General features: G+C 40.7%; 1 protein-coding gene across 1 annotated transcript in view; it reads left to right on the top strand.

Moving 5' to 3' along the window:
* Positions 1 to 24,301, top strand: part of SYTL2 (synaptotagmin like 2) — a 133,091-nt gene that overhangs the window by 74,267 nt on the left and 34,523 nt on the right. Inside the window, exons 7-12 of the mRNA XM_081798973.1 lie at positions 6,514 to 6,665; positions 7,530 to 7,637; positions 8,479 to 8,611; positions 20,074 to 20,155; positions 21,073 to 21,187; positions 22,929 to 23,729. Coding sequence (XP_081655099.1) covers positions 6,514 to 6,665; positions 7,530 to 7,637; positions 8,479 to 8,611; positions 20,074 to 20,155; positions 21,073 to 21,187; positions 22,929 to 23,729 — 1,391 coding nt within the window. The remainder of the gene's footprint in view (positions 1 to 6,513; positions 6,666 to 7,529; positions 7,638 to 8,478; positions 8,612 to 20,073; positions 20,156 to 21,072; positions 21,188 to 22,928; positions 23,730 to 24,301) is intronic.

Raw genomic sequence — 24,301 nt, 5'->3', positions numbered from 1 at the left:
GTTCCATCCATGTCGTTGCAAATGGCAAGATCTCATTCCTTTTGATGGCTGCATAATATTCCATTGTATATATATACCACATCTTCTTTATCCAGTCATCTGTCGATGGACATCTTAGCTCTTTCCACAGTTTGGCTATTGTGGACATCAGCAGGGACACTCTTAACACAGAGATAAAGAATCAGAGATCAAGAACACAACAAATGAAATTAAAAATACATTTGATGGAATAAATAGCAGGCTAGATGACACAGAGGAAGGAATTAATGACCTGGTAGACAGAGTAATAGAAAGTCACCAAGCTGAGCAAAGGAGAGGAAAGAAAATTATGCAGATCGAGAATAGTCTTAGGGACCTCAGTGATTCCATCAAGTGTAATAATATTCACATGATAGGGATCTCAGAAGAAGAAGAAGAGAGAGAGAAGGAGGCAGAAAATTTATTTGAAGAAATATCTGAAACTTCCCTAATCTGGGGAAGGAAACAGATATCCAGATCCGGGAGGCACAGAAATCCCCCCAAAAATTTCAACCCAAGGAGGTCCACACCAAGACACATAGTAATTAAAATGGCAAAAAGTAGCAATAAAAAATGTTAAAAACAGCAAGAGAAAAGATGACAGTTATATACCAGGGGAAAGCCCATAAATCTATCAGTGGATTTTTTAGCAGAAACTTTGCAGGCCAGGAGAGAGTGGCAGGATATATTTGAAGTGCTGAAAGGGAAAAATCTGCAGCCAAGAATACTCTATCCAGCAGGGCTATCATTCAGAATAGAAGGAGAAATAAAGAGTTTCTCAGACAAACAAACTAAAGGAGTTCATGATCATTAAACCAGTCCTGCAAGAAATAGTAAAGGGAGTTCTTTGAGTGGAAAGGAAAGACCATAAGTGAGAGTATGAAAAGTGAAAAACACAAAAGTAAAAATAAATATTTCTGTAAAAATTAGTCAAAGGATTCATAAAAGGATATAAAATATGATACCATATACCTAAAACATGGCAGAGAGAAGAGTAAAGAATGGGTTTAAGCTTAAGTGACCATCAACTTAATATAGACTGCTATATGCAGAAGATGTTATATACAAACTTAACAGTAACCACAAATCAAAAACCAGTAAGAGATATGCAAAGAATAAAGAGAAAGGAATCCAAGTATATCACTAAGGAAAGCCAACCATGAAAGAGAGCAAGAGAAGGACGATCAGAGAAAATCTATAGAAACAGCCATAAAACCACTAACAAAAATGGCAATAGATACATATCTATCAATAATTACTTTGAATGTAAATGGACTAACCACTCCAATCAGAAAACACAGGGTGACAGAATGGATAGAAAAACAAGACCCATCTATATGCTACCTACCAGTGACTCATTTCAGACTGAAAGACCTCTGCAGTTTGGAAGTGAGGGGATGGAGAAAACTTTATCATGCAAATCGATGTCAAAAGAAAGCCAGGGTACCAATACTTATTTTGGACGAAATAGACTTTAAAGCAAAGACTGTAACAAGAGACAAAGAACACTATATCACAATAAAGGGGACAATCCAACAAGAGGATAACAATTATAGGGGTACCTGGTTGGTTCAGTCAGTGGAGCAAGCAAGTCTTGATCTCAGGGTTGTAAATTTGAGCTCCACATTGGGTGTAGAGGTTACTTAAAAAATAAAATCTTTAAAAAAAGAGGATATAACAATTGTAAATATTTATGCACCCAATATAGGAGCACCCAAATACATAAAGCAGTTGATAACAAACATAAAGGAACTAATCAATAGAAACATAATAATAGTAGGGGATGTTAACACCCTACTTACATTGATGGACAGATGATCCAAACAGAAAATCATCAAGGAAACAGTGGCTTTGGATGACACACTGGACCAGATGGATTTAACAGATATATTCAGAACATGCCATCCTAAAACAGTAGAATACACATTCTTTTCAAGTGCACATGGAACATTCTCCAGAATAGATCACATATTAGGCCACAGAACAAGTCTCAACAGATTTTTAAAAATCAAAGTCTTACCATGCATCTTTTCTGACCACAACACTATGAAACTAGAATCAACCACAAGAAAAAAATCTGGAAAGAGCACAAATACATGAAAGTTAAATAACATGCTACTTAAAAAAATAAATAAATAACATGCCACTATACAATGAATGGGTCAACCAAGGAATCAAAGAAGAAATGAAAAATTACATGGAGACAAATGAAAATGAAAACACAATGGTCTAAAATCTTTGGGATGCAGCAAAAGTGGTTCTAAGAGGAAAGTTTATAACAAAAAAGGTCTACCTCCAGAAGCAAGAAAAATCTCAAACAACCTAAACTTACACCTAAAGAGGATAGAAAAGAACAAATAAAACCCAAACTCAGCAAGTGGGAGAAAATAATAAAGATTAGAGCAGAAATAAATGACATAGAAACTAAAAAAAACAGATCAATGAAACCAGGTTCTAGTTCTTTGAAAAGATTAAAACAAAATTGACAAACTTCTAGCCAGACTCATCAAAAAAAAAAAAAAGGACCCAAATAAACAAAATCACTAATGAAAAAGGAAAAATAACAATCAACACCACAGAAATACAAACAATTGTAACAGAATATTATGAAAACTTGGGGTGCCTGGGTGGCTCCATCAGTTAAGCACCTGTCTCTTGATTTCGGCTCAGGTCATGATCTCAGGGTTGTGAGATTGAGACCTGTGTCAGGCTCCACGCTGGGCCTGGAGCCTGCTTAAGATTCTCTCTCTCCCTCTACCCCTGCCCTCTGTTCGCTCATTCTCTTTCTCTCTCTCAAAAAAAAAAAAAAATCCTGAAAACCTATAAGCCAACAAACTGGACAACTTAGAAGAAATGGATAAATTCCTAGAAACATATAACCTACCAAAACTAAAGCAGGAAGAAATAGAAAATTTGAACAGACCAATTACCAGCAATGAAATTGAATCAGTAATCAAAAACCTCCCAACAAAGAAAAGTCCAGGACCAGATGGCTTCACACGTGAATTCTACCAAACATTTAAAGAAGAGTTAAAGCCTATCCTTCTCAAACTATTCCAAAAAATAGAAGAGGAAGGGAAACTTCCAAATTTATTCTATGAGGCCAGTATCACCCTCATATCAAAACCAGGTAAGAACACCACAAAAAGGGGTGCCCAGGTGGCTCAGTCAGTTAAGCAGCTGCCTTCAGCTCAGGTCAGGATCTCAGGGTCATGGGATTGAGCCCCACATCATGCTCCCTGCTCAGTGGGGAGTCTGCTTCTTCCTCTCCCTCTGCCCCCCACTTATGCTCTCTCTTCCTCTCTCAAATAAATAAATAAAATCTTAAAAAAAAAAAAGAACACAAAAAAGAGAACTACAGGTCAGTATCTCTCATGAATATAGATGCAAAAATCCTCAACACAATAGTAGCAAACCAAATCCAACAATACATTTAAAAAAATCATACACCATAATCAAGTGGGATTTATTCCTGGGATGCAAGTGTGGTTCACTATTCACAAAACAGTCAACATGATATGTCACATCAATAAGAGAAAGTATAAAAGCCATATAATTTCAATAGATGCAGAAAAAACATTGGACAAAGTATAACATCCATTCATGATAAAAAAACTTACTGTAATGTAGAGGGAACATACCTCAACATAATAAAGACCTTATATGAAAAACCCACAGCCAACATCATACTCAATGGTGAAAGCTGAGAACTTTTTCCCTAAGGTCAGGAACAAGACAAGCATGTCCATTATTAGCATTTGTTATTTAACATAGTACTGGAAGTCCTAACCACAGCAATTAGACAACATAAAGGCATCCACATTGGTAAGGAGGAAGTAAAACTCTCACTATTTGCAAATGACATGATACTGTATATACAAAACTGCTAGAATTGATAAATGAATTCAGTAAAGTCACAGGATACAAAATCAATGTACAGAAATCTTTTGCATTCCTATACACTAATAATGAAGCAGCAGAAAGAGAAATTAAGAAAACAGCCCCATTTACAATTGCACCAAAAACAATAAAATATCTAGGAATAAACTTAACTAAACAAGTGAAAGACCTGTACTCTGAAAACTATAAAACACTGATGAAAGAAATTCAAGACAATTCAAAGAAATGGAAAGACATTCCATGCTCATGGGTTGGAAGAATAAAGATTGTTAAAATGTCTATACTACTCAAAGCAATCTACATATTTAATGTAATCCCTATCAAAATACAACAGCATTTTTCACATAACTAGAACAAACAGTCCTAAAATTTGTATGGAACCACAAAAGGCCTCAACTAGCCAAAGCAATCTTGAAAAACAGAACTGGAGGTATCACAATTCCAGATTTTGAGTTATATTACAAAGCAGTAATAATTTAAACAGTATGATACTGGCATAAAAATAGACACATAGATCAGTGGAATAGAACAGAAATCCAAAAACAAATCCACAGTATATGGTCAATCTTCAACAAAGGAGGAATGAATATCCAATGGGAAAAAGGCTTTTCAGCAAATGGTGTTGGGAAAACTAGACAACCACATGCAAAGTAATGAAACTGGACCACTTTCTTACACCATACACAAAAATAAACTCAAAGTGGATTAAAAGGCCTAAATGTGAGACCTGACATCATAAAAATCCTTGAAGAGAGCACAGGCAGTAATAACTCTGACATTGGCCATAACAACATTTTTCTAGGTATGTCTCCTGAGGCAAAAGAAATAAAAGCAAAAATAAACTGTTGGGACTACATAAAGAAAAAAAAAGTTTCTGCACAGGAAAGAAAACAACGAAATTAAAAGGCAACCTATGAAATGAGAGAAGATATTTCTAAATGACATAAAGCATTAGTATCCAAAATATATAAAGAACTGGTACAACTCAATACCCAAAAAACAAATAATCCAATTAAAAAATGGGCAGAAGACATGAACAGATATTTCTCCGAAGAAGACATCCACATGGCAACAGACACATGAAAAGATGCTCAACATCACTCATCATCAGGGAAATGCAAATCAAAACTCCAGTGTGATATCACCTCACACCTGTCTGAATGGTGAAAATTGAAACACAAGAAACGTCAAGTATTGGTGAAGATATGGAGAAAAAGGAATCCTCTTGCACTGTTGGTGGGGATGCAATTGGTACAGCCATTGTGGAAAACAGTGTGTAGGTTCCTCAAAAAATTAAAAATAGAACTACCCTACAACCCAGTAGTTGCATTATCAAGTATTTAGCCAAAAAGTACGAAAACACTAAATCAAAAAGATACATGCATCCCTATGTTTGTTACAGCATTATTTACAATAGCCAAACTATGGAAGCAGCCCTGGTATCCACTGATAGATGAATGAATACAGAAGAAGTGGTAAATATATACAATGGGATATTACTCAGCTATAAAAAAGAATGAAATCTTGCCATTTGCAACCACATATATAGAGCTAGAGAGTATAACACTAAGCGGGTTAAGTCAGAGAAAAAAAATGCCATGTGATCTCACTCACATGTGGAATTTATGAACAAAAGAAATGAGCAAAGAAAAAAGAAAAATCAAGACACAGACTCTTAAATATAGAGAACAAATTGAGGGTTATCAGAGGGGATGTGGGAGGGATGGGGGAAATAGGGGATGGGGATTAAAGAGTACACTTATCATGATGGAAAAAAAAACACTTGTCAAGTAGAACAATGTTTTTTAAGTGTAAATTAGGGAGATTTTAGGGCTGTATTTGTTTTGTTCTACAGGTGTTAGCTTTTCAGTGAGCATGAATGATTGTGGAACACTTGAAAGCAGTATTTGCACAATCAGAATTTGCCTCTGCCTCTATTCCCCATCCCCCTACTTCCATAAATTTGAACTTGCCTGCTTCCAGCCCACTTTTTCAGTATTCATTTCCTTGGCATTAAGAACCAGGGACATCATTCACTACCCCCCGACCCAGAAAGTCTCTGATAAAATGCATTTCACTGAAACAGAAAGGATTGATGAGCTGATAACTTCTCCACCAGATACTCATTAGGTATTAGGTGCCAGGCATTGGCAAAGGGCAGTTTTACATGCATTAGCTAATTTAATCCTCAAAGCAATACCATGAAGTAGATTACTATGATGAACCTCTTTTTACAGATAAAGGGACCAAGGCTTAGGGCCACTTAATAGACCATCATTCCTTGGGGTATTTGCATCTGAACAGTGGACACAGAAGACTGCAGCCAAAAAGTGAATCTGCTCTTGAGAAATTCCAGGCATCATGTGGAGGTCATGGATGAAGTCTTTGATTTTTAAAAAGTGTTAGCCTTGTCTTTCCTGATTATTCAATCAAAGAGGAATATATATATTTCTTGGTCGTCTAGGAGGCTTGTGGGGTCTTCTAAAATATTGAGAGCTTTATTTGTATGTTTACAGATTTCTTTATACACTGTCACAGTGAACTCATTTATTTACTGTGGGCTCTCAGCAAAGTAAAGCTCTTTTCCTTTTGTAGACATTTGCCTGAAAAAATTAAGGATGACCAACAGTTGAAGAATATGAGTGGCCAGTGGTTTTATGAAGCCAAGGCAAAAAGGCACAGAGACAGAATTCATGGTGCAGATATCATCAGAGCATCCATGAGAAAGAAGAAGCTCCAGGTAGCAGGTGAGTTGATTTGGCTAGGACATTTTGAGCAGCATTTGTTTGGGAAGGCATTGTCAGGAGACCAGAAGGATGTTAGAATCATTACTGGAATATGCTGAGGGAAGTAATTTAGAGGTGCGCTTTGCATAATGCATAGTCCTCCAGCTCAAAATCTTCTTGTCCTGGATTCAGATGGATGAAGGCAGGGCTAAGGGACTCAGGGTAATCTAGAAAAACATAGGAAGTCCTTTAGATACTGTGTTGAGTTACAGTAGTATAGACAGTTGGGGTTATGAGGCATTTACCCCCTTCATTCCTTTGGCTTTTAACTCTGAAGATTCAGAACCATTTCCTCTGAGTAGGGTGACAGGAAGAGATTAGCTTCCCTTTCAACAACTTTGACATCTGATATGTCTTTAATCAACCAAGTATATCATTTAAGAGACTGTAAAGACAGTATTTTGAGGGCTTCTTTAGAATCCTGTTGGGTTTATTAAATATGTATGGTGTGCCTTCTCTTTCACTCTGAGCTAGGCAGTGTAAACTTTTACACCTGAGAACAGCCCCTGTCTAGATCTAGCCTGTGCCCAATAAGGAAAATAGCTGTCAGCTTTTGAACATTTAATACATGATAGGCATTTGCTCTCTATTATTTCTAACTATAGCAGCGATCTTGTAAGGTAGGTGTTCTTATCCCTGTTCTACATATGGGACATGTAAAATTCAGAGAAGTGAAGTTACTTGTCCAAGGTTATATCATTGGCAAATGGCCGACCTGGGATTTCATTCTTTCTGACTCAGAGCCACACCCCTTGCAAATAAGGGGTAATGTTTAGTGTGTGCCCTGCATTGCTCGCATCCCTCTTGATTTTCAAAACCATCCAGGCCTTCAGAAATCTCGGGAGGTAGGGATTAGTATTGTGGATTCTATTTTGCAATTGAAGAAACTAGCCTTCTGTGTAAAGAGACCTGTGGGGAATACCACCCTGGAATGTGAGTATTTGGAAATCGGAGCCCTCGTATTGCTTCATCTTAACATCGATGTATAAGCATTCCTAGCACTTACTGGCACTGGGGTCAAAAGCAAGTTTCCTGAACTTTTTGATCCTTGATTTCCAAATCTGTAAACTTGGAAAATGACACCTTCTCACAAGGTAATACATGCAAAAAACAACACTGTGCCTGGCACTTAGCATAATTACTTAATGCTAATTATTTGAGAGGTGCTGGTAAAGAGCCCTGGGTATTCAGAGGCAAAAAGAAATTATTTCCTGAAGAGGGAGCATGGAGGTTTTATGGGGGGGCTTTGGCATCTGAGCTGGGTATTGAGGAGTATTGTAGAATTTGGATGTGTAAAGACTGGGGAAGGAAGAGGCAGTGGAGAGGAACATTCCAGGCCAGAAGCGTTTGTTCCCCTTTGGATTCCAGAGCCTCAAGTCAGGCACATTGTTGATGTTCAGTAAATGCTTGGAAATGATGGTGTCTCTGTGCCATGAAGACTAGCTGCCCTGACCATATGTATTTAGCCCTGACCGCAGTTCAGGTGAGATTCACCTAGAGGTGGTCAGAATTTTGCTGGAGTTATCTCTGGAGTTACCTGCACATGTAAAGGTCCACTCATACTCTCAGGAGATTCTGCTTGGGGGAAGGTAACATCAGATATAATTTTGCAGATATAATTCTGACCCTGGGGACTCAGACTCATGAGTGAGTGCCTTGGTGCTCCAGGAAGACCTGAAGTTCAGGTTTGAGCTTCGGTGATAAGAGATGCTAGGAGAGTCATAGGTCACGGAGGTAACAGATGACTTCCTGTCTTCACTGTTTCCTCTTTCAGCAGAGCAGAGTAAGGACAGAGCAAATGAGGCAAAGGCAAGTTGGGTGAATAACGTCAACAAAGATGCTTTCCTCCCCCCAGAACTAACTGGTGCTGTGGATGAGCCAGAAGATGTTGCCCCAGCAAGCCCAAGGTAAGACACAGCTCACAAGGACAGTCCCTACATGTGGGATTCATGGCTCAGTGTGCTATGAGCACAAACACCAGACTATTCTCACAGGCACTGTGAAGTACGTATGAGAGAATTCTGGGCCCTGATGTGGACAGAGCCTGAGCAGTGCTCTTTCCCAGCTTCCAGAATTTCTAATAAATCTGAATGTTAAGTAAAATTAAAATGTTAAATGGAGATTTCTTCCATCACCAACAATAGCTGGTTTTTATTTGTATTAATGATTTTACCTTAGAGTAGAATGAAGAGGTACTTCAAAATAAATATAGTCGCGTCAGAGAAGAGGTGAATTATGATCAAACTGTCATAACTTGGTGTGATGGAAGAAGCTCAAGCATGGGAACCAGACATGAATTCAAATCTTAAATATGCCATTTATTAGCCATTTGATGATAGCTTCTCTGAGTCTCTTTTCTTAACTATAGATAGGAATGATAATATATACCAGGAAAGGCCATAGTGAGAATTAGTGATAACATATGTAGAATACCTGACACATAGTAGGTGCTTAGTAAATAACTCTTCAGGATGCAGGTTGTCCTCAATATTTCAGTCTTGATTTTGTTGGTATTTTCCATACCTGTTATCATCTCGCCAAAGTGTACATTTCTGTGTCTTTCCTAAGAAGTACCTGATTGTGGAGCTACATTGCCACAGATGTTTAGATGATTTTCTTTTAGGTATTTAAGGATCTTCCCATTGGTAGGCATCCCTTGGAAGTGTAGTTGTTACCCTTTGGTGGGAAGGCAGTTGCATTTTATCTGTAGCTCTTCAGTGAAGACAATTCAATTCAATTGAAGACAATTCTCCTATTGGAGAATAGGGCTGAAGTCAACAAATTTGCTGATGATACAGTCACCAAGCCAGGTGTCAAGTCTGAGGCACCTGGGAATCAGGGATGTTTCCAACATAGTTTACAGGTGAGGGAGAGGGTCCATATAGGCATCCATAGGCATTTCAGAGCCAAATATGACTGAAGTTATATCACATGGATAGTGGAATACTGATTCTATTAAGGTACCAATTGTCTATTTCCCTGTTGGAGAGGACTCACTTTGTTTTCCATGGGTGGTAGCCTGGATTGTTTCCCCTCTGGGATGATTTGTAATGTTCTGTTATGTCTGTAGAGGCCATGTTGGCTAGAAAAGTAAGTAGCCACTAATTGATTTTGTGACCTTGCACTAGAAGTGACTTAACTTCTTGGGTCTTTGCTTCCTCAACTGTAAAATGGGATGATAAGGATTTGCCAGCAGGATTATTGAGAATTTAATTAGCTAGTAAATGTAGAATTCTTAACATGGTCCATAGCACATAGTAGGCATTCAGTGAATGGAAGTATGGGCTCTCAAAGAGGGTGAGAGCCTACCCCTACCACCTCCCCTGGGTGACTTCCCATTCACCAGCACACCCCCTAATGGGATAAAAGATATCCTTTCATAGGGAAAGATGAGACCTGAAGTATTAGAAACTCCAGGAGTGAGAACACAGTCATTTAGAATCACCACCAAGGAGCTGACAGCAGCTCCTAAGAACCAGTTTGATAGGGGACAGGGACACCAGAACACTGCCTGACTAGGGGAGGTGGGTACAAGTCCCACAGAAGGGGAAAGGAGATTTGGGGTGTCAGAAGCCATCTTAGCTCACTGCACAGTTTTGTCTGGGTCAGACTTCTTGTCTTTCTCCCAAGAACTCATTTCATTTCAAAGGGTTTGGGGGACAAAGGCACCACTGCCCTGCTAGCCCAGCTCATTTTCTTCATGACCTCAGGCAGGCTGGTGGGTGTATCTCCCCTCTTCCTCAATTTGAGATTGCTAATACAGCTTCAACAATTCATGTCTCCATTATTTCCTTCATTCGTTGTGTGACCTCAGATGAGTCTTTTTGGTCTCATCTATAAATCAGAGCAGAGCTGCCCCACCAGGATATTATGAGATTAAATGAAATGAGATGTGGGAACCATTTAGCATTTCACAGGAAGAAAGAAAATTGGCAATTTCCGGTGGCTTTATAATTATGTTATTATAACATAGATGAGGTACAGTCGAGAAGGCAAGAATAAAAATGTTAGATGCATCTAGTCTGCTTTGCTCATTATGTGACCTGGGTGGTACTCATCCAGAACTGTGGAAGGGGCTGATATAAACTTCCTCCTTCCCATGTCAGAAACTACTACTTGACTTAGTATCAGGTTCTTGCAGTGTTTCTCACTTATACTTTAACCTTTGGGAACTGGGTGTGTTAAGTGTATTTTGGGGCCTGTGCTTTTAGAGGAATTGAACTTCAATAGAATGACTCAGTACCTGTCAATATTTTCTTAGGCAGGAGTCAGGTGTCCAGGAGTGTTGTGAGGCAACAGTGACTAGATATTGCAATTTCTGAAGAAGTTTTTCTTTTTTTTTTTTAATTTAAATTCAATTAGCCAATATATAGTACATCATTAGTTTCAGATGTAGTGTTCAATAATTCATCAGTTGCGTATAACACCCAGTGCTCATTATATCACGTGCCCTCTTTAATGCCTATCACCCAGTTACCCCATCCCCCCACCGACCTCCCCTCCAGCAACCCCCAGTTTGTTCCCCATAGTTAAGAGTCTCTCATGGTTTTTCTCCCTCTCTGATGACTTTGCATTCAGTTTTTCCTCCCCTCCCTTTGTGATCTTCTGCACTGGAACTGGAGAGTATTATGCTAGGTGAAATAAGTCAATCGGAGAAAGAAAATTATCATATGGTTTCACTCATATGTGGAGTATATGAAGGAGTTTTTCTGATAGGCTCTGTGGCAAGATTCCTTCTTTCTATGGACACAATTCTGTTTGGTCCTGCCTGGGAAGAACTGAAATGCTATGGGTGTCCGGCATGAACTCAACCACCATCCTATACCTGTGTTCTTTCACAACTCATCTTTGTTGGGATGCCTGGGTGGCTCAGTTGGTTAAGCATCTGCCTTTGGCTCGGGTCATGATCCCAGGGTCCTGCGATCAAGTCCCACATCGGGCTCCTTGCTCAGAGGGGAGCCTGCTTCTCCCTCTGCCTGCCACTCCCCCAGCTTGTGCACTCTCTCTCTTTGACAAATAAATAAAATCTTAAAAAAAAACAAAAACAAAAACAACAACTCATCTTTGTTTGCACCTGTCATGTGAGGAAGCAAAGAGAGGTTTGACAAACAAAGGAGCAGAGAGTGAGGTTTTCTTTAGAGTAGCAAAGGGAAAACTCCAAATGCTCACAGTTCCAGTGCTGGTTGCTGAATTTTAACTGGGCAGTATTGGCACAAATTGTGGTAAAAGACTAATGTTTTGGTTTCCTAAACAGTGTGTATTTCTAGTCATCACAGATTGGTACCTTTTATAAAATATAACAAAGATGAAATATAGAAAACAACAAAGGCATGCAAAATATGAACCCTTGATCATGTGCTGGGATGTCTCAGCAAATTGCTATAAATGATTCTAAATGCATACTTTCAATTTCTGTATTTAGCTCACTGTGAACCAGTAACAAGCAATTCTCAGACTGGTGCTGGTCCATGAACCACACCTTGTAGCACATCATGTCCTTTCCATAATAATCCATAGGGCATGGCTGAGCCAAGGTGGGGAGTACACAATAAAGATGTGAGAAGCTTTTCCCACTGGGGTCAGGACCCTGCCCATAAAGGAGGTATGACATGTCTTGATTATAGAGGTGGACTTGCTCTGGGTTGAGAAGACCTTCCTTTGTTACTTGAGAACACGTGTTCTGTGAAACACAGTTAGGTGCCCTGGGCAACACTGAGAGGTCTAGTAGCCTCTCTATTGACAGGGCCTTGGATGTCCCCACTGTTGGTGCTTCTTTGGTCTGAAGGAACCTGAAAGTGGACTGGCCTTGTAGTTTCTGTCTCTCTCTCTCTCTAACTTCTTCCCTGAAGACTGCCTCTCTGAGGACTGGTCCCTGTGGTAGCTTATATTGTTTTAGCTCTGTGATGTCACACGGGGCCAGTACTCTAAAAAGAGATAGTTTCTCAAGTGTGTTCCAAGCTTCCCAATTCTTTCCTCCTTCTGGTTCCTCTTCCCATGCCCTTCCCCCTCCCATATCCCTCAGTTGCCTGGTAGACTCTCCTTTCTCCTTTAAGGGGATCCAACATGCATTCAACTTTAAGAAATACTTGACTGTTTAATAACTTAAGCCTGTATGGATGGAAATGTGGAGCTTCTTGTCTTTTCTCAATGGTCACCCCACTGAACATGAGTCTGAGCATTTTTGTGGCATCCTAACACATAGCCCAAGTAGTTCTTAATATCTGGTGTGTAATATGGATGAGGGCATTTCAATGAAAGGAATCAGAGATCTGTCACATGCCTGTCTCCCACACTGTGCAGACTTTCTGCTGGGAAGACTTCCAGTTCCTGATGGTTTCTGAAGATTAAAGAATTACCTTTCGAATACAAAAAGGTCAGAGCCTTCAACCAAGGGAAGCAAGGTGTTAGGTGCAGAGAGGACTATGCTAGGGGCAGTGGGCACCTCAGTGCCCTGGTATCACACCAAGGATGTGGTTGTTATACTCTGACTCTATACAGACCAGCCCTAGTGATAGATGTCATCAGTCAAAGGTCAGTGACTACTTTTGCTGGAGCAAAATTAGCAGGGCATGCTGTGAGCCAGCCTGGGCCACAGGCAGAAGAGTTCAGAAAGGCCAGAAGAAAGGCAGTTGCAAGAGTGGAATGTGGAGAAAAATAAGAAAGGGAAATAGGTATGAATGGTTAGAACAGAACAATTAACCCATAGGTTGACTGGGCAACTCAGGCTACTGACTGGAAATAAAGTGCTTAAATGTCCTTGTTTGCAGTTGATTGGAAACACTGATCTAATGTCTTGCTAGCACCCAATAGGATAAATCATTCCGTAGGGTTACTAATTCATTCATCATTCAGCCATTTATTCAGTCAGTAGGTAATTATTGTTTATTGTATACAATACGGTAGCTAGGAATTTAGAGATGAACAACATAGGGTTCCTGTTCTTAGGGAACTTACTGTTTGCAAAAGGGGCTGACATGTATAATCATAAATTGTGATGTGATATGATAAGTATAATTAAAAAGCTGTGGGAGCACAGAGGTAGCAGCACTGACCGTGTCCAGGGTCAATGGGAGGGATTGTCAGGGAAGCTTCTAGAGATAGTTATATGTAGGGCAGTTCTTGAAAGATGAGAAGGATTATGGCAGGTAGACATGGGGAGAGGACAATACAGGCAGAGGGGATGACATGGGCGTCTGGCAGGTCTGAGACGTGGAAGGGGTCTAGTCTGGTGGGTATGCTGTGTGAGTGGAAGCCATGTAAATGACTTTTTGATCGAGTTTACTTTTTGGAGTGATCATTCTGGTAACTTTGTGGAAGATGGGGTTAGACAGTTCAATTAGAACATTGTAACAGAAGTTTAGGTGAGATGGTAAGAACATAATGAAGGGAATGGAGAAAAGAGAAAACATATGGTAGAGTTTTAGAGATGAAATTAGAAGAAAGGGTTGAAGGGTTGGTAGGACACAGATATCTGATAATTTATAAAGGATATGTGGGTCCACTTGATGAGAAGTTCTCAACTGGGACCTGTAAGTCAGAACTGCCCAAGGGACTTCTAAAAATCCAGATTCCCAGGCCCTGCATTTCTTTCTCAGGGACGTGGACTTCACCACCATGTCCCAAGCATCTAACACATGGTAGGTACTCAGGAATAAGTACCTATGGAAATGAATGAATGAATGAATGCATGCATGCATGCATGCATACCAGCACCCTCTCTTACTGTCCTTCACACTTCTCACTACCTGACATCGTGTTATATATTTATTGTGTGTATGTATTGTGCCTTCCCCCCAGATCCATGAGGAAAAGAGCTTTTTGTTTATTGCTATATTTTGTTTCGTTCACTGCAGTATTCCTAACACCTACAACAGTGCCCAACAAGTGTCTCGTGGAATGAATGGAGAATAGATGGAGAGTGAGAGTCTGACCAACTGAATGAAAATAGTTGATGAGATAATTGTGAAATAATAACAGTGAATGAAGGTTAACGAACAAACTAATGAATAAATGAATGATTGAAGTGGTTTGCAACTCAGGAAGTGAGTAGAAAGAGGAGAAGGGGAAAAGTTAAATTACAGGAACAGGACTGACAGCCTTCATACTTCATTGCTGTGCGTTACTGAGAATCTCTCAGTTCAGCGGTATCACCGTGAGCTCCGGTGATTACAAAGATGGAAGAGAATGGGAGGAGTATTCTCACATTTGGACAACTGCAAGATAGGGACATTCAGGATAGAGAACTGGAAGGCATGGAGGCAGGAGGGAGCTTGGCTGCTCCAGAGGTTTGTGATGTCCATTAAATCAAAAACATCCCTAGAGAATGAATATCTCCAAAATGAGTTCAGGGAGAACAAGGTAAAGCCTTCCCTATGGTTTTTCCTTCCGTGGCATCAGCACTTCCCTGTGACATGGGAGAAAGCAATGAGTTTTCTTACAAGGGAAGCTGGGTGTCCTCACCTCACTTTGTCTTTGGTGGAATTAAAACGCTGTTTTGTTCTAAGTTGTCCTAATGAATAAAAATGCTAGTTTTGAAGCTTCGCTGCCTGTGCTTCAGCAATACTTCTGCCACAGATCTCCCTCTTACCTTCTGCTGAATGGGAACCAAGCAATTCAAACCATGTCTTTAGTTCTGAAATAGTATTATTTTTTCTACTAATGTTCTTTTCCCTGGAAGGCTTTTGTTTATCTCTCTCTCAATCTCAATCTCTTTTTCTCTCTCCCTCCCCCCACCCATCTCTATCTCACAGAAGGATTAGCTATTTACCTCCATCCCCTCAATAATAAGAGCAATGTGAGGCACTTGGCTTGCTCCCAAAGTCAAGGTAGAGATGAGCCAATCTATGGACAGCACATTTGATCTTTTGTCTTTGGATATGTTGCCTCTCCAGTGATGTGACCGTTTCATTTCTTAGAGGCCTGCCCCACAGAACCACTTCTGTGGAGCTCTTTAAAACAATCTTTCTTAACCCAATAGGATCTTGGATTTACCCAGATCACTTATGGTGGAAATAGCTGCACTATGACATCAGAGTGTCTTACACTTGGCTGAGAATATGCGTGTGAGAGAAATTCTGTAGCGTGCAGTGTGGTGCCCCCAGAGAAGTAATGTTTTAAGAAAATACCGACTTGAAAGTCCTGGCCTAGCATATTTTCTAATTTACTTCCCTCACTTTATTCCTGAGCCATTTCTTTTGTTTATTCATGTATTGGAGCGTCACAGAGTGTAACATAGGAGAGCATGGTGCTGGACGCCGGGGATGTGATACAGCATTCGCTTCCAAGGATCTCACCGTCCAAAGGGAGAGGCCAACAACAACAACGACATGTGAAAAAAATCACTTGCCCAATTTGCTTCTGATTCAACACTGTTAGTATTTAAGCTGCAAAATGCCTCAAAAGAAGGCATAAGATGTTGGCTGTTATTTTTCACTTTTTTAGAGAGAAAGGCCAGTTAAGGTTCAAAAGCTTTTAAAAGTTGCTTTCATGTGCTTTGGAGCACTTTAGGGCTGGACGCAGAAGCAGATGGAGTGTCCAGCTGCCTGCGTGGTGTGATGGGAAGCCCCACCTCTTTCCCCAGTGTCCCTGGAACAGTACCTAACATGATTATTCTTTAGAGTGAAGTCTTCAGAGACTTGTGTTAAAATGCAGATACTTTGAACCCTAATGCCAATATCACAAATTAATATTTTAATAATTCTTTTAACAAAGTAAACCCATTTTGTCTAAGTGTTCCTTCTGGTCTTGCAGGTAGTTTTTGAAGGGTGCCTGAGGGAATAATTACAAGCACAGGGTGGGGAATTTGGCTTGCTACAGTTTAAAAAGCTCATCTTATGGAATGTATTGGGTATCTTTTATATGCAGGACACAGTCTACTGCCTCCGAGAGGGATTTCAAGAAACAAAGACAAGGTATCTGGCTATAAAGAGACTATACTCTCGTAGGAAAAATTATGCATCCGTATGTGGATGTCTGATCACATGATAACAAATAGTGCCAGGCCGAGAGCAAATTCCTACTCCAAAGTACCAAGGAAATGTGCTGTAAGATTGGAGACAAGGAGACCCACTTCCAGCTGGGCTGATAGAGGAGCAGCATCATAGGGTGGTGAGATTTGGCTGGGGCTTGGAGATGACAGCAAGGATTTGGGCGGAGAGCACAGCAAACATGCGAAGGCAGGGCTGGGGGATAGGCAGAGTGCAGATAGCAACCAGTTGAGGGAGTTGTGGGGATAATGAGTAGACAGGCAACTTCGTGTGGCATGAAGGGTCACCAGGAAGGAAGAGTGGAGAAGTATATTGGGTAGATGGTGGAGGATCTCCAGTTCCTTCCTGACAAGTTCAGACTTCATTCCACAGGCCCTGGGGATCCAGGGAAAAGAAACGAGCAGAAGAGTGACATGGTCAAAGTTGTGTGTGAGACCATCCCAGCTTAGTGGCAGATGCTGAGTGGATGAGAGGAATGGAATTTGAGAATCAGGAGGTCGGATGTGAAGCTAATCGAGTCCACAGAAATTCAGGAGGTAACAGTGCAGGTGGAAAGGAAATGATGAATGTGAGAATCCCTGGGAAGGAAGAATCACCTGGACCTCAGCCCTCTTGCTATGAACCACTGCTTTATTAATGTGAGAAGTCAGAGGCAGGATAGCCTAGCCATGACTGTGATTGTCTTTGGGGTCAGGGTCAGACACCTGGCTCAAATCCCCAGCTCTTCATTAACTCATTTTGTGACATTGAGCAGGTTCCTTAGCCTCCCCAAGCCTCGGTTTTCTCATAAGTAAAATGGGGAGAAGGGTACATACTTCATAGGGATGTTGCAAAAACCAGTTGGAGATATGATGGTTGTAGTAATGATGTTTCCCAATGAATAGGCAGGCACGCAAAACATTGCTGTGCTCCTCAGAAGGAGTAGAGACAGAGCTTAATCTAAGAAGTCGCTGTATTTTCACAGACAGACTTTGAGGCCTAAGATTCTTGTTTTCATTTTTTCTAAGCAGACTAACCAAGTAGCTAACCATGTGTCCCAACCCCATCTCATTTTCCCCTCTCCCAACCACACGGTAACCCGGTGAATACTGTGTGTTTCTGTATTTTAGTGACAGACCATGTGCTCTGAATGTGTTGTTCCTTCCTCTCTTTGCTTTCTGAGCTAATAGAAACAAAGGCTTTAAAAAAAAAAACACACCTAAATAATGTGCCTCCTTGTTGTTTGGCAAGTAACATGAAAAAAATAAAGGAAAAATCATGGTTACCTATCTGCTGCTGCCTTCCCTGGCCCTGGCTCAGTGGCCTTCATCTTTTCAGTTGTTCACCAGTTGTAGTTTTGTACCAGCTGCTCTACATGGTATCGCAGGGGGTTATGAAGATGGTCAAGATGGTACTCCTGGGGGATCTCCCGTTTACTATGAGAGATAAGGTATGTACGCAGAATGAGGTTGCATAGTAGACATGAGGCACATTGCTGGATAAAGTTTAGTAAGAGAGAAACTGGTTTCATGTCTGGTTTATGATATACATACTCAGAGCTGGGGCCCGGGAGGCACGGGAGCTGGGTTTCCAAGGAGCAGAGAGGGCAAAGTGTCGCATCCCTGCTTATCCTTCGTTGTTGGTGAGTGGGAGGGGAAAGGAGGAAGGTGGCAGGAGAAAATGGGTGTTCCATGGACAGCTCCAACCAGCAACACTGGGTTCAGGTCCTCTGATCATGTAACTGCTTTATTTATAAGGAGATGATATAAAACATTCTAAAAAACAGGCTGGCATGTGCTATAAGGTTCCTCATGTCACTCCGTGGTTCCTTAAAATGGCAGTCAAGAGAAATAGCTTTCTAGTCCTGGGCTCTTGGCTGTTTTTATTGTACGGACAGTGTGAGTTCTCTTAGTGACCAGGTCCTTTTTTCACAGTGGCTGCTAGACAACTTGATAGAAGTGTGTGCCCATCTGTTGTAAGAATCACCTCCTATAATGTGTTTTTCTATTAGCCTTAATTCTGGCTCCATTATAAATTCCCATTCTTGTTCCCTGCCCTTCCCTGCCCTTCCCCGCCCCATCCGTTTCCCCCTCTTTGTCACATCCACCTGATAAAGATGTATTTTATATACATCTGCCTCATCTGCTGTAATTCCTTTCTGGAACAATGTGGAGGGTAATGAAAAGAAGAACGTCTTCCTCAGAAGTTCATCCTCTTCCCGGGACTAAGTCTGTGCAAAAAGAACAATTGATGTGCAGAAGGAAGGAAAGGAAAGGAAGCCGCAGGGACTTGTTGCTCACAATTGAAGCCACCATATTCTTGGGCCAGGCTCTGTGGCCTTGGGGCAGGTTTCTCTCCTTCCCCAAGGTCCAGTTCCTTTGCTGCATGGTAGAAAGCCTGTGCCTTCCAAGGTATTTTCCAAGTTGTTGACTCTGTGATGTCACTAAGAGAACAGGTGGAGTCTAAGTGTGTACAGTGGTTTCGGCCAATAGTGATTTCACCTGTCATGCCTGAGGTAAGGCCCCTGGAGTGGGAAGTCTGAGCAGGTGGTTTTCCTTCCCCTCGAGAGCCACTCTGACTCTCTTTGTCCCTTCTTCCTCAGTATCCATGGGACTGGTTGTTCAGGAGGGAGGCCTGCTCAACTCACTTTTCTCCATTTACTCCCACCTTGCTCTCGTCCTGGGGCTGCCTAGTCCCTTGGGTAGAGAATCTTCTTCCTTCTTCTGAGCCAGCTCCAGGCTTCTATTCAATCATCCTCTTCTGGCTGCTGTGCTTGGCCTTATCCCTCCGGTATTTGAACAAGACCTCGCTGGCCAGCCTGGAGAGTGGGGTTGAGAGTCCTCAGCAAGTTGCCTGGATGCACCAGCATCCCTGCACAGCATCCCTTAGATCTGCTGTCAAGTCACTGGTCTCACCTGAATCGTTTCTTTGGTTATTTCCTACCTGAGTTAGCGTAAGCATGCTGTTCTGTGAAATCAAGCCCTCCCTGAAACTCTGGGGCTTTATTTCAGCAATGACGTCCGCCGCTGCGCCACCCCACACACACACCCCACCTCCGACCCTGCCTTGAGATGAGTTGCTCCCTGTCATCTGCATCTGATGTTAGCTTCTGACTTGGAGATGAGTTCATTTCTACACATTTACATTGTGAACCTCTCCTGTGCTTGGTACCATGATAAAAACTGACGGCTTCTGCTGGATGGTTTTGCCTGCCTCATCCCTGTCTTTCTCCTTTCTGCTCTGCCCCTGCCTTTGCTTCACTGCTTAATCATCTCTAGGCCCCAACACCCTCTCCCTTCCTGGCAGTTCAGTTTTACAAACGTCCTCTGCTGTCCTTCCTTAATAGCTTTCAGCTTCAGATGCAGGGGGAGGGCTTATTCTCCAAATTATTGTTTCTTTTGCAGTTCTGTCTTGGTAAATCAAGCCTCCACCGTGATGGATACATCCCAGGAAAACACAAGGAAGTCAACTGTGTCTCCGGCTAAGGTAGATTGAGATCAGACTCCGAATATCATTTTTGGCAAGAATGCCGTTTTTCTCATTTTAGCAAAGCACCATGAAGTGAAGAGGATTTTTTTTTTTTTTGCAACAAATACAGATGATTTTTACTGTTTAATGTAAGAAGTCACTCTTGTGGTGGAAAAGTTGATGAATACCATGTTTCTGCATTGCTGAAGACTGATTTTTTGCCCTAGAGAATAAAAAATCTCATGCTATTGGGGACTGCTGCTTTTTAAGCATTTGGAATGTGACTTGTTAGTCCCGTATCAGTCCATATTCCTGTTCTTAGCTTCCTGAATCTCTGTTAGAGGTCTGCTTGTGGGAGGGGATTGCTAGTTTATGAAACTCTAGGCAGTAAACATTGATACTCAGTTTTATATTAGTAAAAAATTTTATTTACTGATCCCCTTTGTGTCATTGGAATTGATGATCATAATAGTGATAATGAAGCACTTCAAATACCTTGGTAAGTATCTTTTAATTCTTTATAAGAAAGGTCATTTACAATTATATTTAGTTCAGCTTTAATCTAGTACAGCAAGAGTCTCATATGGTAGAAAGAGCATGGGGGGAATCTGCCCCTGATTAGTCTCAGGTTTACCCTAACCTTGACCAGGTCCAAATTTTCTCACTTTTGTAAAATGTGAGGTTTAGATTCAAATGCCTGGTTCTGGTTTAACATTATAGGACTCTGGATTGAGTGTATTTTATACAGTTTAATTTTTCTCTGGCATATATGGTAACTCTGTGCCAGCCACATTAACCAGGACAGCAATTTTTCAAACAGGCCAGATAGAGTTTACTGGATAAAACTATCAATACTGGAGATAATAGGCATTTGCCTACACTGAGTTGCTGCTGTGACATTTAAAATGAGTTTAATAAACAATATTTTTCCCCAGCAAAGGAAAAATCCATTTAATAGCTCCAAGTTGCCAGAAGATCACTTATCTCAACAAACCAAAAGTGAGCCGTCACAAAATGGAAAGGCTGGTTTCTCTCAGACTTCAAAAGAAGGTAAACATTATTTTTATGGACTAGATATTTTTATCTTTGTTATCTGTGGGCTGAGGGAAATTCTCAGAGTTCCTTTAACTAAAATAACTTTCAAGAGAAAGTGAAAAGTCCTGATAGTTTTCTTATTGTGCTATGCCCATTGGTTTCCTGCCTGAGGGAAAGAAGCAGACATTTTAGAAACTGGAAGTTCATGCATTCCAGTCTTGGAGCTGACACTCGTCGTTTGACCTCCGGGCCTTAGGTTCCCTCAGTGAACTAGGGAATTTTTTGACCAGAGGCATTCAATCATTCATGTAATGGCGCTTATTGGATGTCTGCCACATGCAGACATGGTTTGTGTGAAATTAAAAGAGTTTACCTCAAGAGAAAAAAAAGCCACTTGACAAAGTTGTGATCCTCTAATCTGTAATTATCAGCCTGGTCCCTGAGGAGGCATTTGATCAGGTTTGGTGGCTTAATTGATTTAAGTCTGCCTCTTATGGAATTTTACCATTCTTCTGTGCCATTAAGAAGAAATACTAGACAATTCAGTCTCTTCAAATGCAACTGTAAGAAGATTCCACACGTGGGCGCCTGGGTGGCTCAGATGGTTAAGCGTCTGCCTTCGGCTCAGGTCATGATCCCAGGGTCCTGGGATCGAGTCCTGCATCGGGCTCCCTGCTCAGCAGGAAGTCTGCTTCTCCCTCTCCCTCTGCCATTCCCTCTGCTTGTGCTCTTATATCTCTCTGTCAAATAAATAAGAAATCTTAAAAAAAAAAAGAAGATTCCACATGCATTAAAGATTGGATGAGGGATAGAAAATTAACATTGAACAGTGGAGTTGGAGTTTCAGTTATCCTGTTTTAATATTAGCATATTTCCCCCTCTCTATTGGATACACATTATATTATGTAAAATATTTTACAGAAAAAAGGCAATGGAACATGCTACCTGTTTTTTTAACTTTCTGAAAAAAATTAATTTTTGTTTTTATTTTAAAGATTTATTTGAGAGAGAGAGAGAAAGAGAGTAGGAGGGCAGGGGCAGAGGGAAAGGGAGACAGAGTCTAAAGCAGACTCCATGAAGAGCGCAGAGCCCAACCTGGGGATTGATCTCACCACTCGGAGATCATGACCAGAGCTGAAACCAAGAGTCGGACACTTAACCAACTATTGCCACCCAGGAGTCCCTGAAAAAATTAATTTTTGTTTTAGAGATTTTCTTTTTAAAAAATTAAGATTTTTTTTAGAAATTTGAGTTCCTTGGGGTGCCTGGGTGGCTCAGTCGGTTAAGCGTCTGCCTTCAGCTCAGGTCATGATCCCGGGGGCCCTGGGATCGAGCCCCTCCTCTTGCTCGTGCCCTTTCTCTCTCTTTCTCAAAAAATAAATAAAATCTTAAAAAAAAAGAAAAGAAAATTGAGTTCCTTTTTCTGGTTTCCATATGTAAATTTTTAAAGTGGCTTCTGTGTTTTTCCTTAGCCTCCTTAAGGAATTTTAGAAATCTTTTCTAAAAACTATTTTATTGAGTATAAAAAATACCACAAAGTATGTATATAAGGCACAGGAATCTTAAATGTACAGGTCAATGAAGTTCATGCCTGAATTTTTAAGTGCTTTTTAATTAGGTCTACGCTTACGATAATACTTTATTTTCTTTAATATTTTACTGCTTTTGCTACATGTAGATTAAGTTTATGTGAGGTGTTTTAAGTATTAGAGCTATTCTCCATTTGACATGTCACCTAATGTGTTTTAATTTACAGGTGAATTGTCAGAGTCAAAAGAAAACTCATCTATCCCAGATACTTCAAGCCAAAATTTAGAGAAACCAAAGCAGACATTTCCAGGCTCCGAGAATGGATCTCCGGTCAAAGCTCCAATCCCCAAAGCCAGGAAAATTCTCCCCAAATCACATGAGTTAAAGCAAGAAGATAACCAGTCTTTTCCTCAACAAAGGACAGACTCCCTGAGCACGAGGCAGGCTCCCAGGGGGATCCTGAAACGCAACTCCAGTTCCAGCAGCACAGACTCAGAAACAGTTCGTTTTCATCAGAACTTGGAACCCAAAAGCAAAATTGTGTCCCCTGGCCTCACCATCCATGAGAGAATTTCTGAGAAGGAGCATTCTTTAGAAGATGACTCCTCAAACTCCCTGGAGTCATTGAAGCATGTGAGATTCTCTGCAGTGAAGGATGAGCTCCCGCAGAGTCCTGGGCTAAGCCGTGGCTGGGAAGTAGGAGAATTTAGTGTTTTAGAATCTGACAGGTTAAGGAATGGAACGGAAGATAATGTGGACGTCGATGAGTTTTGGAATGACCCTAAGCCTTCCCAATACAGGAAGCCTTTGCCTTTACATCAGTCAGCCTCAAGCCCAAGTGCATCAAAAAATGGAACACAGCAGCCAATGACTTCTGGTTCTTTTCCAATGAATGGGCACCATTCTCCCTTAGAAGTTTTAACTCCAAGACCAGAGTCTGTTGAAAATTCATCCACCACCAATGAACACAAAGCTAAACCATCAGAATTATCAAGGCTTGAATCAGAATTGTCCAAAAGCCCTGCTGGTAAGAGAGTTGTCACTACCAGACTATAAAAACCAAACCAATGGGCTTGGAATGGCCAGGCCAGTCCTATAGAAGCCCCATTTGGCCTCCTAGACACTCCAGCTACAATTCAGGCAGGTGCCACTGGGGAATGATTATGCTGCCTCTTAATGGGTTTGGAGGTTTTCCTCAATCATCAATAACTAAAGGGATAACTAAAACTAAAACCAGGATAGTTTCTGGTCCATTATGCTTTTCTCTAAAAAATTTAACTATCAAATATTTAACCAAACAAATTGCAGTGTTTTGAATTAAATCAAAGTGTGTATATAGAGTAAGAATTAAATATATGCTAATACCTTTGTACAGAATATATTATTCACCTAATGCATATTTATCAATTACTATTTAATCAAACTTTGATTTTTTTTAAAAGATTTTATTTTTAAGTAATCTCTACACCTAACGTGAGGCTGGGATTCACGACCCCGAGATCCAGAGCTGCACACTCCACTGGCTGGCTGGCCAGGCCCCCCAGATTTTTTTAATCTCAGAAGAACCTTCATTTTTTTTTTTTTTTTTAAATTTGAGAG

The sequence above is a fragment of the Leptonychotes weddellii genome, chromosome 11 (genome assembly GCF_054177405.1).
Source record: "Leptonychotes weddellii isolate Sample4059 chromosome 11, ASM5417740v2, whole genome shotgun sequence".
NCBI classification, from domain to species: Eukaryota; Metazoa; Chordata; class Mammalia; order Carnivora; family Phocidae; genus Leptonychotes; species Leptonychotes weddellii.
This window is presented reverse-complemented; position numbering and strand designations above follow the sequence as displayed.